General features: G+C 36.6%; 2 protein-coding genes across 2 annotated transcripts; one reads left to right on the forward strand and one right to left on the reverse strand.

Moving 5' to 3' along the window:
- Positions 1–5,158: 5,158 nt before the first annotated feature.
- LOC121234542 (peptidyl-prolyl cis-trans isomerase NIMA-interacting 4) lies at positions 5,159–8,956 on the forward strand. Its single transcript, XM_041130506.1, has 5 exons — positions 5,159–5,309; positions 6,474–6,621; positions 6,750–6,859; positions 8,427–8,569; positions 8,658–8,956. The coding sequence occupies exons 2-5, from the start codon at positions 6,477–6,479 to the stop codon at positions 8,698–8,700; spliced, it is 441 nt and encodes a 146-aa protein (XP_040986440.1). The 5' UTR covers positions 5,159–5,309; positions 6,474–6,476; the 3' UTR covers positions 8,701–8,956.
- Positions 8,957–9,428: 472 nt separating this feature from the next.
- Positions 9,429–11,602, reverse strand: LOC121234541 (galactoside 2-alpha-L-fucosyltransferase-like). The gene is made up of 2 exons (XM_041130505.1): positions 11,259–11,602; positions 9,429–10,960 (listed from the first exon to the last, which is right to left on the reverse strand). Exons 1-2 carry the CDS (start codon positions 11,515–11,517, stop codon positions 9,516–9,518), a joined length of 1,704 nt encoding a protein of 567 aa, XP_040986439.1. The 5' UTR covers positions 11,518–11,602; the 3' UTR covers positions 9,429–9,515.
- Between the last annotated feature and the right edge of the window lie 4,570 nt (positions 11,603–16,172).

Consider the following 16,172-nt stretch of genomic DNA (forward strand, 5'->3'; position numbering starts at 1 on the left):
AATATCATGTAAAATAAAATAAAAAATACAGTCAAGAATATTAAATCTGTAATATATTTTAAAGAGATCATAGAATATCTGCAACCTGACAGTCTGATACCACATGTTAAATATTTTAACATGAACATTAATATTAGGATCTTCAATTTTCTATTATCCACGATATTAAATAATAACAGTTAGAAAATATACCTCCTTTCATTACAGTTGGATGAATAATCTGATCTCGCAATGAGAGAAGTATTACCCTAATAAATTTACCTCCGAGTATCTCTCGATGGCTAGAGACACAATTATATTGTAGGTGAGAATCATTAAGACTTTCAATGCTTAATAGACTTTTGGTCATCATGAAATCATGAGATATTTGTGTCCCACTATAACTCATTAATTAAGAGATATATTTGAACTAGTATAAACCCATATGGGTGTGTGGGACATTGAGTTTTAATAAAACTCTAACATGAATACAATCTCTCATTCTCGCATAACTTTTATATTACAATATGCATGAGAAATGGGAAAGAAAAAACCTTCAGGTCCCAATGAAAGTGAAGTCCCCTGGTTGTATAGAAGAGAAGTCCCTGACTAGGTCATCCTTCATTCTCACAAATGTTTTTGTCTTTATATCTTATCTCTCCAGTTATATGTCACATCCTTACTTTATGTCTAATGCTACCTTGTACAGCTGGCAGACCATCTGTGTCTCCCTTTTCTTTTTGTCTCGTAGACTTCAATCATCCATGGCCCTTGGTGGCATATATTCTTTAACATAAACCGAAATGACATATTAACATAAACTTAGAGAACTACCTGAGTGTCATATTATTATCATGTAAATTAAAAAACACAGTCAGGAATATTAAATCTGTAATACATTTTAAAGAGATCATAGAATATCTTTAACTTGGCACCCTGATACCACATGTTAAATATTTCAACATGAAATATTAATATTAAGATCTTCGATTTTCTATGATACACGATATTAAACAATAACAGTTAGAAAACATACAGCCCTTCATTACAGTTTGATGAATAATCTGATCTAGCTATGAGAGAAGAATTATCATAATAACTTTACTTCTGAGTGTCCCCTGATGCCTAGAGACACAATTATGTTGTAGGTGAGAACTCTTAATTCTCTCAGTGCTTAAATAGACTTCTGGCCGTCATGAAATATTGAGATATTTGTGTCTCACTATAACCCATTAATTAAGAAATATATTTAAACTAGTATAAACCCATAAGGATATGGATGGGTGAGACATTGAGTTTTAATAAAATTCTAACATGAATACAATCTCTCATTCTCGCTTAACCTTTATATTACAATATTTGTGAGAGAGGAGGAAGAAAAAGCTTTCAAGTCCTAGTGAAAGTGAAGTCCCCATGTTGTGTAGGAGAGAAGTCCTAACTAGGTCATCATTCCTTCTCACAAATACTTTTTTCTTTATGTCTTGTCTCTCCAGCTATATATCCCCTCATTACTTTATGTCTAATGATACCTTCTATAGTCGGTAGACCTTCCCTATCTCCCTTTTCTTTTTATCTCGTAGACTACAATAATCCATGGACCCTTGATGGCATATATTCTTTAACATAAACTAAAATAACATATTAACTTAAACTGAGAGAACTACGCGAGTGTTATATTTTTATCATGTAAAATAAAAAACACAGTCAGGAATATTAAATTTGTATTATATTTTAATGAGATTAGAAAATATCTGCAACCTGACACTCTAATATCATATGTTAAATATTTTAATATGAGGCATTAATATTACGGTCTTCAATTTTCTATGATCCACGATATTAAATAATAACAGTTAGAAAAGATACATCCCTTCATTATAGTTTGATGAATAATCTAATCTAGTTATTAGAGAATGATTACCCTAATAACTTTACCTCTGAGTGTCTTCCGATGGCTAGAGGTACAATTATGTTGTAGGTGAGAACCCTACATCCTCTCAGTGCTTAAATAGACTTCTGGCCATCATGAAATATCTAGATATTTGTATCGCACTATAACGCATTAATTAAGATATATATTTAAACTAGTATAAACCCATAAGGATATGGATGTTTGAGACATTGAGTTTTAATAAAGCTCTAACATGAATACAATCTCTCATTCTCACTTAACCTTTATATTACAATATTCGTGAGAGAGAAGGAAGTAAAAGCCTCAAGTCCTAGTGAAAGTGAAATCCCCATGTTGTGTAGAAGAGAAGTCCTGACTAGGTCATCCTTCATTCTCACAAATGTTTTTTTCTTTATGTCTTGTCTCTCCAGCTATATGTCCCCTCCTTACTTTATGTCTAATGATAGCTTCTATAGCCAGTAGACCTTCTATGTCTCCCTTTTATTTTTGTCTCGTAGACTTCAATCATTCATGGACCCTTGGTAGCATATATTCTTTAACATAAACTAAAATAATATATTAACATAAACTGAAAGAACTACGCAAGTGCTATATTATTATCATGTACGATAAAAAACACAATCAGGAATATTAAATCTGTAATATATTTTAATAAGATTAGAGAATATCTGCAACTTCGCACTCTGATACCATATGTTAAATATTTTAATATTTTAATATTAATATTAGAATTTTTGATTTTCTATGATCCACGATATTAAATAATATAAGTTAGAAAACATACCTCATTTCATTACAGTTTGATGAATAATTAGATCTCGCTATGACAGAAGGATTACCCTAATAACTTTACATCCGAGTGTCTCCCAATGGCTAGAGGCACAATTATATTGTAGGTGAGAAACCTTAATCCTCTCAGTGCTTAGATAGACTTCTGGCTATCATGAAATCATGAGATACTTGTGTCCCACTATAACTCATCAATTAAGTGATATATTTGAACTAGTATAAACCTATATGAGTGTGTGGGACATTGAGTTTTAATAAAACTCTAACATGAATACAATCTCTCACTCTTGCTTAACCTTTATATTACAATATTCACAAGGAAGGGAAAAGAAAAAACTCTCGGGTTCCAATGAAAGTGAAGTCTCCTGGTTGTATAAAAAAGAAGTCCTTGACTAGGTCATCCTTCTTTCTCATAGATGTTTTTTTCTTTATATCTTGTCTCTCGAACTATATGTGCATTCTTTAATTTATGCCTAATGATACCTTGTATGCTTAGCAGACTTTCTCTGTCTCCGTTTTCTTTTTGTCTCATAGACTTCCATAATCCATGGACCGCATATATTCTTTAACATAAATCGAAATAACATATTAACATAAACTGAGAGAACTACACGAGTGTCATACTATTATCGTGTAAAATAAAAAACACAGTCAGGAATATTAAATCTATAATATATTTTAATGAGATCATAGAAAATCTGTAACCTAGCACCCTGATACCACATGTTAAATATTTCAACTTGAAACATTAATATTAGAATCTTCAATTTTCTATGATCCACGATATTAACTAATAACAGTTAGAAAACGTGCATCCCTTTATTACAGTTTGATGAATAATTTGATCTAGTTATGAGAGAAGGATTTCCCTAATAACTTTACCTCCTAGTGTCTCCCGATGGCTAGAGACACAATTATGTTGTAGGTGAGAACCCTTTATCCTCTCAATGCTTAAACAAATTTCTAGCCATCATGAAATCTTGAGATATTTTTGTCCCACTATAACTCATTAATTATGAGATACATTTAAACTAGTATAAACTCATAAGGAAATGGATGTGTGGGACATTAAGTTTTAATAAAACTCTAACATGAACACAATCTATCATTCTCGCTTAACCTTTATGTTACAATATTCGTGGGAAAGGAGGAATAAAAAGCTCTCAAGTCCCAGTGAAAATGAAGCCCCCATGTTGTGTAGAAGGGAAGTCTTGACTAGATCATCCTTCCTTCTCACAAATAATTTTTTCTCTATGTCTTGTCTCTCCAGCTATATGTCTCATCCTTACTTCATGTCTTATGATGCCTTGTATAGCCAGTAGACCTTCTCTGTCTCCCCTTTCTTTTTATCTCGTAGACTTCAATCATCCATGGACCCTTGATAGCATATATTTTTTAACATAAACTAAAATAACATATTAAGATAAACTGAGAGAACTACGCGAGTGTTATTTTTTTATCATGTAAAATAAAAAACACATTCAGTAATATTAAATCTGTATTATATTTTAATGAGATTAGAGAATATCTGCAACCTGACACTCTGATACCACATGTAAATATTTTAACATGAAACATTAATATTAGGATCTTCGATTTTATATGATCCACGATATTAAATAATAATAGTTAGAAAACATATCTCCTTTCATTACAGTTTGATGAATAATCTGATCTCGCTATGAGAGAATGATTACCCTAATAACTTTATCTCCGAGTATCTCCCGTTGACTAGAGGTACAATTATGTTGTAGGTAGAACCATTAATCCTCTCAGTGCTTAAATAGACTTATAGCCATCTTCAAAGCTTGAGATATTTGTATCCCACTATACCTCTTTAGTTAAGATATATATTTGAATTGGTATAAACCCATAAGGATATTGGTGTGCGAGAGACATTGAGTTTTAATAAAACTTTAACACGAATACAACTTCTCATTCTCGCTTAACCTTTATATTACAATATTCATAAGGATGGGGAAATAAAAAATTCTCGAGTCCCAATGAAAGTAAAGTCCCCTAGTCGTATAGAAGAGAAGTCCCTGACTAGGTCATCCTTCCTTCCCCTTTTAGACAAATGTCTTGCTTTATATTTTGAAACCTCAAAAATTCAAAATACCACCTATTCCACACTTTGTACCTCAAGCTATTAAAGTCGATTACACCCTTCGACTACCAAAAACTAGCAAATAGCATCCTCATCCAACAATAGCAACCTTAACATATTTGGGAATTAATCAGTAAGGAGGGGTCTAGATGAGCTTTTGAAAAAGCCAACAATGTGGAAGTGATGCAAAAGGATCCTAAATGCACAAACTTATACCATAAATTAATGTCTCACAAAAATATAGCCATCTTAGAAATAAAGGATATTTCTTTTAATAAAAACAACCAACCTATCCCGTGGCCATGTGCCATATGGTAAAACTCCCTATAAGGGCATTTACGTGATTTCGCATTAAATCTGACGGGACAAAAAAAAAAAAAAAAGAGTGATTTAAGTTAAAAAGGATCCTCAACTGAAGAACATAAGCACCCTTCGTTCCTCCTTCAAGGTCTCTGTACTCCTTCGGCTGCCAATTTCTCAAACTCGAAAGTCTTTTCTTGCTGCTTATCATCCAATCTAAAGGTAACGGGTAAAAAAAAGATCTAAATTTTAGGTCGATCTATTGCTCTGTTCCTTTTCATGGTTCTGCCAGAAACCCCCCTCCGCTTCCCCCCAAATTTAATTTAGTTAAATTAATTTTACCATATTTCATTCTACTCCTAATTTTCTGCTCGTGGGTGTTGTTCGAAACGTCTTTATCTGTGCTAAAATATATGTTAGTTTTAGCTCTGAACACTGATGAGAATCTAAAATGGTTTGTCTTTTCATCTGTTTTTTTTTTTAAAAAAAAAGAAGAAAATAAACTTTGGTTTATGTAACTGCAGTTTTCCCATCTGGGCATGATTGTATTCGTACCACTCTTGCTGTGCCTCCATTTTCCACACAGTTTATCTTTGAATATGCTATTCTTTTTCTTTCTCTGTTTTTTTTTTTTTTTTTTTTTTTTTTTTTTTTTTTTTTTTTTTCAATCTTTGGTGGTTTGGTCGAAATAAGTACTAAGAAAGGAAAAGCATGTTGATGAAAAAGAAGCTCATGTTCTCAAGTTGGCATCGTTATGAATATTTTGGGAATTGATTTCTTGTCATGTGGAAAATTAATCTAATATTGGCCGTGGTTGAATTGAAAGCATGCATTTTTGGGTATAAGACTATTAGTCAAGAGCTTTCCTTTCCTTCTCTCTCTTTTCTGATGGGTTATTCCTCATGGCAAAAGTGTATTGATTGGGAATTATAAATGGACTTTTGGAAAAATCTTCTAGAATTTGGCCCCCACCCCGGGGGGTGGGGGGGATTATACTTGTAAACTGTTCTCATTAAATTACAGCATAAATTTTTCGTACTGAAACTTACTAAACTGATAAAGGTGTTATTTCAGTTTAATTTGCTCTGAATTGTGGAGCCTGCATTTTTGTGATCCATTTTCCATGTTTAACTTTCTTTGTTGTTTTTCTATTTCTCTTTTTATGTTGCATTTTGTTTTTATTATTTATATTTGTGTGTTTAATATCATTGCAAGCATTGTTAAATTTTGGATATGATGTGTACAGAAGAATCAATGTATTTTGTCTTAGTTACTTCCGTCATGATTGTGATTATGTGGAGTTTCTGATTTTATTCTGAACTTGTGGCTATTCCTGATAATATAAATTTATCTGCATTTTGGACTAAAATAGTTTGGGTTTGCTAGGAAATGGGAAAGGACTCAAAGTCAAAGGACTCAGGATCAAAGGGAAAGGGAAAACAGGCTGCAGGTGGAGCTGATGAGAATTCATCTAAGGGTAAAGGGAAAGGTGGGAAGGCAGCAGATGGGCTTGGCACCTGTACATATGTCAAAGGTCTTCTTATTAATTTTCCCCTTTGCTATATTTTACTTCATTCTAATTTCAATTTGTGTCTGTCTTAATATTTTTTGTTTTCAAATCCTTACTGTCATGCTACTCATACATGTCATAAACTTGTTTAGCAAGGCACATCTTATGTGAGAAGCAAGGAAAAATTAATGAAGCTTACAAGAAGCTGGAGGATGGTTGGCTCAGCAATGGAGATAAGGTTCCTCCAGCTGAGTTTGCAAAGGTGAATCATCGAAGAATCATCATTTCAGGAAGCTTTTTTCGTAAATTTTTTTCTCTATTTGTTTGCTACCTACTTATATTACGAGCTTTTTAAGACTATCATATTCAGGTTCTGTGCATCTATTTGTAGTTCGATGCTGCAACTGTTTTTTAAACTTCGTATATTCTTTGACCTAGACTTTCTATCCCATGGTCAATTCTTTCAAATCAGGACATTCTAATGTACTGCATCTCAAGAATTATCTTCAATAATGCTTTGTTTTGAAGTACTTATAATACAAGCTCCCCTTCTAGTGAAACCATGATGCTTCTGGAGAAATAAACAAAATTTTGAAATCAAAATTGAGTAGTTGATGTTTTAGGCAAGCACAAGAATGGTTTTTTTCTTCTTTTCTTTTCTGTTTTTTTTTTTTTTTTTTTGTAAGTAAGAAGAATTTTATTGATCCACATAATTAAGTAAGGCCCAAGTACACAGGAAGTATACAAGAGATGAGCCTAATTACAAGCTAAGTGCTATGAAAACGGCATAAAAGTCATTAAAACTATTCCCATTCAATACAATAGCCAAAGCCCAAAGTAACAATGTATGAAAGAAAAAGTCCCTAAACCCTCCCATTGAACATTCCCTATTATCAAAATAGCGATCATTCCTCTCATTCCAAGTGCACCACATTAAACATAGAGGCACCATCTTCCAAACAGCCGCGATTTGACAATTGCCCCAAAGACCTCTCCAACACTCTCCTAGGCATTACCCATGCGATACCAAGCCTCGTAAAGATTTCATCCCATAAAGCCTTAACCACATCATAGTGAAGAAGAAGATGATCTGCCGATTTTCCTTCACTTTTACACATAAAACACCAATTGATTATAAAAAGACAACGCTTTCTCAGCTTATCAATAGTCAATATGTTTCCATGGGAGGTCAGCCAGCCAAAGAAATCAATCTTGAGAGGAACATTACTCCTCCAAATGCTCTTCCACGGGAAAACAATGGAAGATTGGGTCTGACATAACCTTATCAATAGTCTATTTTTCAATGGTTGTTAAAGGTACTTTCTCCAAAAAAAAAAAAAAAAAAAAACGAATGGTTGTTATAGGTACAAGTTACATTAAACAGGAAGTTTGGCATTTTCTTTCATGGGAAAATGTCCATGGGAGATTTTCTTAGGACACGAGGAGGAGGGACACAATAGTAGATTAATGTTGCCGATGCCACAATGTGCTTTACTTTAGTTGGAAAAATGTCTGAAACTTTTTTTTTTTTTTTTTTTTTTTGTGTGTGTGTGTGTGTGTATAAAAGGATATGTATGGTATTGTTGTTCAAAATTGTTTGAAAATAGGACACATAATGCTGGTAAAATGATTGAGTTTTAATTCAGTCGATGAGCTTCCTAATAATATACCCAGCTTCTTACTAATCAAAAAATAACAATAGTAATTGACTCAGCCACCCCCTGCTGGATCTCCCTGCTTCCACCTTCTGTCCCAACTCATGAAACAAGGAAAATAAAATTGTTGAGGGGCTTTATATCTTTATATTTTGTCTTGCGTTCTTGTTGCAGGTAGCTCAAGAATACTCAGAATGCCCATCAGGGAAGAAAGGTGGAGATCTTGGATGGTTTCCACGTGGTAAGATGGCTGGGCCATTTCAGGAGGTTGCCTTTAGCACACCTGTTGGAGCTACCAGTGCACCATTCAAATCAACGTACAGTTTGGCTAGTCCTGCTTTCTGTTCTTTACATCAGAATTTCATCAAACTAACTTATGATTTTTTTCCCACTTTGTTGATGCAGACATGGATACCACATTATCTTATCTGAAGGGAGAAAGAACTGATTCTCTGCAATAGAATCAAAAGCCGGAGCCTTGAGGTCGAGCTTGGCGATGGAGATCACATTTGCTGGCACTTTGCTTAGTGACTGCATGTCACTTTCCGTTTAAAGTAAAATGTTGTTGGATCTACTGTTCTAACCCATGTTGAGTGAACCCAGACTCGAGCATATATTTGAAGGTCTGTATTTTACCGTGATTCTGTGTTTATATTGACCAATGATCCTAGATCCTACTTCTATGTGGAAATTTGTTTTAAGAATCAAGGCGTGCATGGGGCATGAATACATGCAGTTCATAGTTAGGAAATAAATGAAGGATTAGTAAGTGGAAAAAACGATGGCTGCCAAATTACAAAGACAACCATCCAATTTGTTGAATACTCATATATAGAATTTATAGATTAAGAATCGAGATAATGGCTACCCATTTTGTTCTTTCGATTGTACCTTTTTTTTTTTTCCACCTTCACTCAACTAGGATTACCAATACGAAGATTTTCCTATCCAAATTTTAGAATATTGGAGAGCGTGGATGTTCCTACAACATTTGAATCTCTTTGACAGCATGGTTCATCTGATTTTGCATTTCATGTTCGACAGTGAATTCTAGTAAATCCTACCTCCCAGATGCCTTTTTAGTTTGATGTCAAGTTATCCGAACGTTGAACAAGGGAAGAGAAGTTTGAGCTTCCCCTGTAATAGCCCATATAACGCATACATGACATCATTACGTACCCCAAACCAGTCACTATTTCTCATGCACCAAATGCAACGTCACTGACAGTTACAACAACAAACGTACATGACTTTAATGCAGCATTAATCAACAAGCTTAAGGCCCCAACTCATGTCCTCGCAATGCCTCACATGAGGAACAATCTGACCCGTGTCAACCCCTACTTTTGCTTTGCAATCATAGAAGGGAGGTGCATGGAAGCAAGGTTCCATTGACATGGCTCGTTGACAAGGTGGGTTCGGTGCTGTCCGATTCTCAGGCTTGTAGAGTATCCATGGCCTTAACCCTCCAAGACCCTGAGCCACATACCCAAAAGTTGACCATGAGCTTGTGACCAACACATCTGAGAGGCTCAGTAAATACATCTCTGCCCATGCCTTCCGGTTGTGAAACAGCTTCTCTGTTTGTTGATACTCTTCATGGCTCGGCTGGTATATGCCAACAACCTCGCCTGTTACAGTTGGATGTTCCCAGTACATGTCCCTAATCTTCTCAAAGTACCCAGAACTTAAAGATGTCATCAGCACAGCTTTGGATTTATTAGTTCCAGACGGACTGATAATGTGTTGTTGTCTGTTGATTTCTGGCAACAGATTCTCTGTCATCGCACAAGCTAGGATTTGATCCAACACATGTTGAAATGGACCAGTCCCGATATCGAAGACCCTGATCTGAATGCCTATTCTTTCATCTGCTTTAGATAAATATGCTTCATAGTATCTGGTAATGAGTCCCCACACCTGATTTGTGGGGTGGAAGAGATATCGGCCCAAGAAGTGGAAAACGGTTTCCTTCTTTGGGAAGAGATTCATCAATTCTTGCTCTAAAGAAGGGATTAAGAAAAGAGAGGGGATGAAGTAGTTATCTGTTTTCATGATCAACCAAGGTACTTTCTGCAGAAAATGTTGATCTTCATCACAGAAGAAAAGCTTATCATGGTCATCATAATCATGGACTAGATGGAGGTAGACAGAAGGTGGCATCAACCTATTTAAATTTGAAATGGTGGTATTTTTCATCATTTTTCCATAACATTGGGGAGATTCCTGATTGAAGTTGTTGAACTGATTTTTAAGGGGAAAATCTGTGGGAAGAAACCAGGAAACATCTGGAAATGGTTCACATAAAAGATCAGCCACGTCAACTCCGGGGTCAACAAGTAGAACTCGGTTTGTGAGGAGAGCATATAGAAATGATGAAACCAGGGTTAATATCCTATTCCCTAATCCACTAAAGGAAATCCAAACTACATAATTACATTCAGAGGGTCCCGTGTAATGATCAGATTTCAGTTGCTCCAAGGTTTTGTTATATGATTCGGTATACGGACCACATTGTTTATGGAGAGCTTCATATCTTCGCAACCTGGAAATGAGGTAAGAGGAAGGCTTGTGCAATAGTTCCTTGTGATATTCAACCGACTGATACCTGCTGAGACAAGATCCTTTATCGAATCCAGCAGAAAGCAAGCCACCAAGCAGGTTATCCTTTGGCAGCCCAAAGGACTGAGAGGCATCGTCTTCTGAACCTATGAATTAGAAGAGTCCCATCATCGATGAATCCAGTCGCTCAGAAAGGCAAGTAAAATAGACAACGGACCATGATTGACATGTATACAAAACAAATATCGGGCAACAAGATAATTATCTGGAGGTCAATTCAATTGGCAGTAGTGTAAACAAAGAAAATAGGTAAAATAAATTACTAACGAGTAGGGAAAAAATGTCTCCCATTTTACACAATCTGTGTGTTTGAAAACCAAGTACTCTACACAAACTCAAACCGAACCCAACACTTCAAACCTTCAAAAGCACAAAACCAAGTACCTTTTTCGGATCCCATTTGAAGAACCCTTGTTTGGGAAGCTTCCCTGATACCATCGGAAGGTGGGTCTTTGAGAATCACGGACGCTGAAAACAGAACCGAAATAACCATCAGACAGACCACAGTGATCCCCATCAGCCTCATTGGGTTGTAACCGGATTTCCTATCAGGATCTACCAGAAAACTGTGAATGTCCGAATCTGGACGCTTTTCTGAATGATTATCGTTATCATCATCCAGGTTTTTCTTGAACCTTTTCATACTGGTAAAACTCCCATCTGGGTATTGCCAAGATCCGTGTGACACGCCGACAGGAGGAAGAGGAACTCGGGAAGACTTGATGTCGGCAACTGAAGTCTAACCAAGATTAACTGAAGTCTAATGTGCATGAGTGGGCCGCACTAATGGTGGGCCGTGAAGAGGCTTGGTTCGAGGCCTGGTTCGAGTACAAAGCAGAAGTTCCTTTTGTTGGGCCTGTTGGGCCATTTCTATTATTAGTAGTAGTATTTGTAAACAACACTAGTTTATCTGTAAGAGCCCGTGGGCTTAAGGGGTAATTTCGTAGTTTCCTTATTATAGTACAAATAGTTGCTTCACAGAATTAGGGAATTATATGGAACCTTTTGATTGTTACTATTCTATTACAATTTGGAGGTGCTCCCCTCGAAGAGAGTTGTTCTTACTTGAATCAATATATCCTTCTATTACATATCCATACCATTTCCTACTTTCATTATCTATGCTCGTAACAAAGTGGTATCAGAGCCTCCCAATTATGCTCAAACAACAAAAACAAAAAATAAAACTAAAAAAATTCTCTTGGCTGAAAGCACCCGTCTCAAAGATTTACAAGAAGGGTTCAGCTCTTTCAAAGACAATAGAAGCCCATATAAAAAACACTGAGTCACATTTTACGACTATTGGGGTTTAAATGCAAGCAATGAGGAGACTGATGGAGTTGATGATGCAGTAGTTCTCCTCCATGGCGTCAGATTTGCACAAAGTCACCAAATTAGGTGGGTCTGGTAATACTCAGGATAAGGAAAGACAATAGCAATTCATGCCCCATTCAGGTGATATACAAACCATAACTCTAAGATTGGATTTCCTTGTCTTTAATGGCAATGACCCACATAGTTGGCTTTATAAGGTCAATCAATTTTTTACATTTCACAACACACTACCTCAACATCGTTTAAGATTGGTGTCATTTCATATAGAGGGCAAAGGCCTTGTATGGTTTCTACATCTGGATGAATATGGTGTTTTGACTAGTTGGGATGAATTTGTTCATGCCTTATTAACGAGATTTGGCCCTTACAGTTACGACGACCCTATGGAATAGCTTACCAAACTAAGGTAAGTGGGCACTATAGAGGAGTACAAAACCTATTTGAAGCATTATCCAACAGATTGAGAGGCTTATCTGAAATCTACAAGCTAAATTGCTATCTTAGTAGCCTACGAGAGAGATCAGACTCCCTATCAAAATGTTTAACCCAACCAACCCAACATTTTGCTGAACCAGCTTCATTAAAACTTATCCCAAACCACTATCAACCAGACAATACCAAAATCCAAGGAAAAGTTGTTGTTCCAGTCCAAAAAATAGTCAAAAATCAAATGAGAGATAGAAGAGAAAATGACCTATGCTACTATTGTGATTCCAAATGGAATCCAGCCCATAGATGTTAGAGTCCTAAATTGTATTTGATTGAAGAAGTGGAGGATGAGCAGGAAGTGGTAGGGGTTGACACAAGCCATGTCAGTAACACTGAATGTTGTTTGGCACTGTCAAAACCTGGGCCATGCCCAGAAATATCTCTACATGCTATCATAGGGGCCTTAAACTCGAGGACCATGAGGGTTTTGCCCAATCAGCTTGAGGATGACAAATCATAGATTCGGTGTTGATTGCAAATGAATGTGTAGATAGCCATATGAGGGAAGGGGCTCTGGGGGTCCTCTGTAAGTTCGACATGGAAAAAACATACGATCATGTAACTGAAATTTTCTTTTGTACATGCTTAGAAGATGCGACTTTGGAGATAAGTGGTGTGGCTGAATAAGCCATTGTATTTCAACTGTCTGTTTTTCTATGCTTGTCATGAACGGGCAGCCTTGTGGGTATTTTTCGAGTTCAAGAGGTTTGAGGCAGGGGAATCCCTTATCTCCCTTCTTATTTGATATTGTTATGGAGGCTTTGAATCGTATGGTGGAGGCAGCGGTACGAGCAGGATTTATCTCAGGTTTTTCAGTGGGATCTAATTCTAATGGCCCTGCTTCAATATCACACTTGCTTTTCGCTAATGATACCCTTATTTTTTGTGAGGCTGTTCGGGAACAAATTCAATTTTTGAGGGCTATCCTGCTGTGTTTTCAAGCCATCTCTGGACTAAAAGTGAACTTAAGCAAATCGGAGTTGGTACCGATGGGAGAAGTCCATAACATTCATCATTTGGTAGAATTTCTGGGGTGCAAAGTTGCTTTTCTACCCATAAAATATTTGGGACTACCGTTAGGGGCATCTTTTAAGGCCAAACACATTTGGGATGAGGTGGTCGAGAAGATAGAGAGGAAGTTGGTAGCATGGAAAATGACATATCTATCTAAAGGGGGTAGGATAACTTTTATAAAGAGTACTCTTTCTAATATCTCTACCTACTTCCTTTCTTTATTCCCTTTACCAGTTGGTGTGGCCAATCGTATTGAAAAATTGTATAGAGATTTTTTGTGGGGAAGCATGGGAGAGGAGACTAAAACCCCCTAGTGAGTTGGAAAAAAGTTTGTTGCCCGATTGTTGATGGAGGTTTGGGTATTCATAGCTTATGTAGTTTAATAAGGCGTTGTTGGGGAAGTGGCTATGGAGATACCATGGGGAAGAGGAAGCATTGTGGAGGGGGGTGATCAATCGAAAGTATGGTAGTGATTGGGGAGGTTGGTGCACCAAAGAGTGTAGGGGTTCGTATGGAGTGAGTCTATGGAAGTTTATTAGGAAAGGTTGGGGTTGTTTCTTGAAACAAGTTAACTTTTCGGTTGGTGATGGTTCAAAAATCAGATTCTGGTCTAATGTTTGGTGTGGGGATACTGAATTGTCTAGAGTCTTTCCAGTTGTCTTCAGATTGGCAACTAATAAGCAAGCTTCAGTTTTAGAGTTGATGGGTTTTTTCAATGGAGTGGTGCTTTAGGATGTAAGTTTCTCTAGATCTGCCCAGGATTGGGAAGTAGAGGAGGTTACTGATTTTTTTCAGATTGTTGTATTCAGTGGAGATAAGAAGACAGGGCGGGGACCAACTATGCTGGAGACAAACAGCCTCTAAAAAGTTTACAGTTCGGTCATACTATAAGGTGATACTGAATCAGCACCATATTTACTTTCCTTAGAAGAGGATTTGGAAGGCTCATGTTCCGACAAGGGTGGCTTTTTTTGTATGGACAGCAGCAATAGGGAATATTCAGACTATAGATAACCTGAGGAAGCGCAGAATGATTGTTTTGGATTGGTGCTTTATGTGCAGAAAATAAGCGGAATCAGTGAAACCATCTATTACTTCATTGTGAAATGGCTAAAGTGCTATGGGATGGAGTGTTTGGAAGGGTTGGGTTGAGCTGGGTTCTGCCAAAAGCAGTGGTCAATTTTCTAGCAAATTGGACCAACTTTCAAATGCATACTTGTTCCCAAGTGGCAATTGCATGGAAAATGATGCCTCTGTGTATTATATGGTGTATTTGGCTGGAAAGAAACAAGAGGTGCTTTAATGATAGGGAAAGCAATAGAGATGCATTTTGGAAGTTTTTTATAAGCACTCTACTTAGCTGGTTCTCTACTATTGTACTCAAGGGAGGGGCTGTAAATGAGTTCTTGTTTTCACTTTTCTAGTATTAGAATGTAACTAGGTGTTTCTTTTGTATACTTCCTGTGTACTTGGGCTTCATCTATTACATTGTGCTTAATAAATATTTTTAACTTATCAAAAAAAATAAGGAATTGGTTGTCAAGGAGTTATCATTCTGATCGACTCTGGAAGTACTCGCAACTTCCTTGACCTAGCATTACTCTCTAGAGTCCTTCTTACGGTACACACTAATGAATAGGTCAAAGTCAAAGTGGCAAATGGTGACCAACTCAAAAATGAAGGGAAAGTCCTTGGGGTCAATCTCGTTGTCCAAGGTCAGCTTTTCAATGTGGATATGTATGCACTTGTGTTGGCTAGGTGTGATATAGTTCTTGGGGTACATTGGCTTTAAGGGTTAGGCTCTTATTTTATGGAGCTCACAATGCAGTTTACATACAAAAACACTGTGGTAAAATTGAAGGGCCTTAATAGCAGTACCTAGATTGAAAAAGGAACCATAAACAAATCTAACAAAATGGAGAAAAAAAAGTACTCCTACAGTTGATAGAAGACACTTCCACCAACAAACAACCACATGTTCTAGAACCATTTCAGAACCTCCTAAACCTATATCCTTATATCTTTGCCCATCCTACTAGCCTACCCCCTACCCATTCCCATGACCATGGCATGCCACTTATACCAAGGACAAAACCAGTTTCTATCAGACTCTATCGTTACACATATTTTTAGAAAGATGAAATTGAACGAATTGTGAAAGAGTTGTTAGAGTTAGGGGTGGTTAGACCAAGCCAAAGCCCTTACTCCTCACCAGTCCTTTTGGTGAGGAAGGTAGATGGCACGTGGCGATTATGTGTAGATTACAGGGCCCTCAACAGTGTAACTGTTAAGGATAAGTACCATATTCTAGTTTTAGGGGAGTTGATGGATGATCTTCATGGCGCCAAAATTTTCTCTAAACTCAATCTCAGGTCGGGTTACCATCAAATCAGAGTAAAACCTGAAGACATCCCTAAGACTATCTTCCGCACCCATGAAGGGCACTACGCGTTCTTGGTT

Source organism: Juglans microcarpa x Juglans regia, chromosome 6D (genome assembly GCF_004785595.1).
Source record: "Juglans microcarpa x Juglans regia isolate MS1-56 chromosome 6D, Jm3101_v1.0, whole genome shotgun sequence".
Lineage (NCBI taxonomy): Eukaryota > Viridiplantae > Streptophyta > Magnoliopsida > Fagales > Juglandaceae > Juglans > Juglans microcarpa x Juglans regia.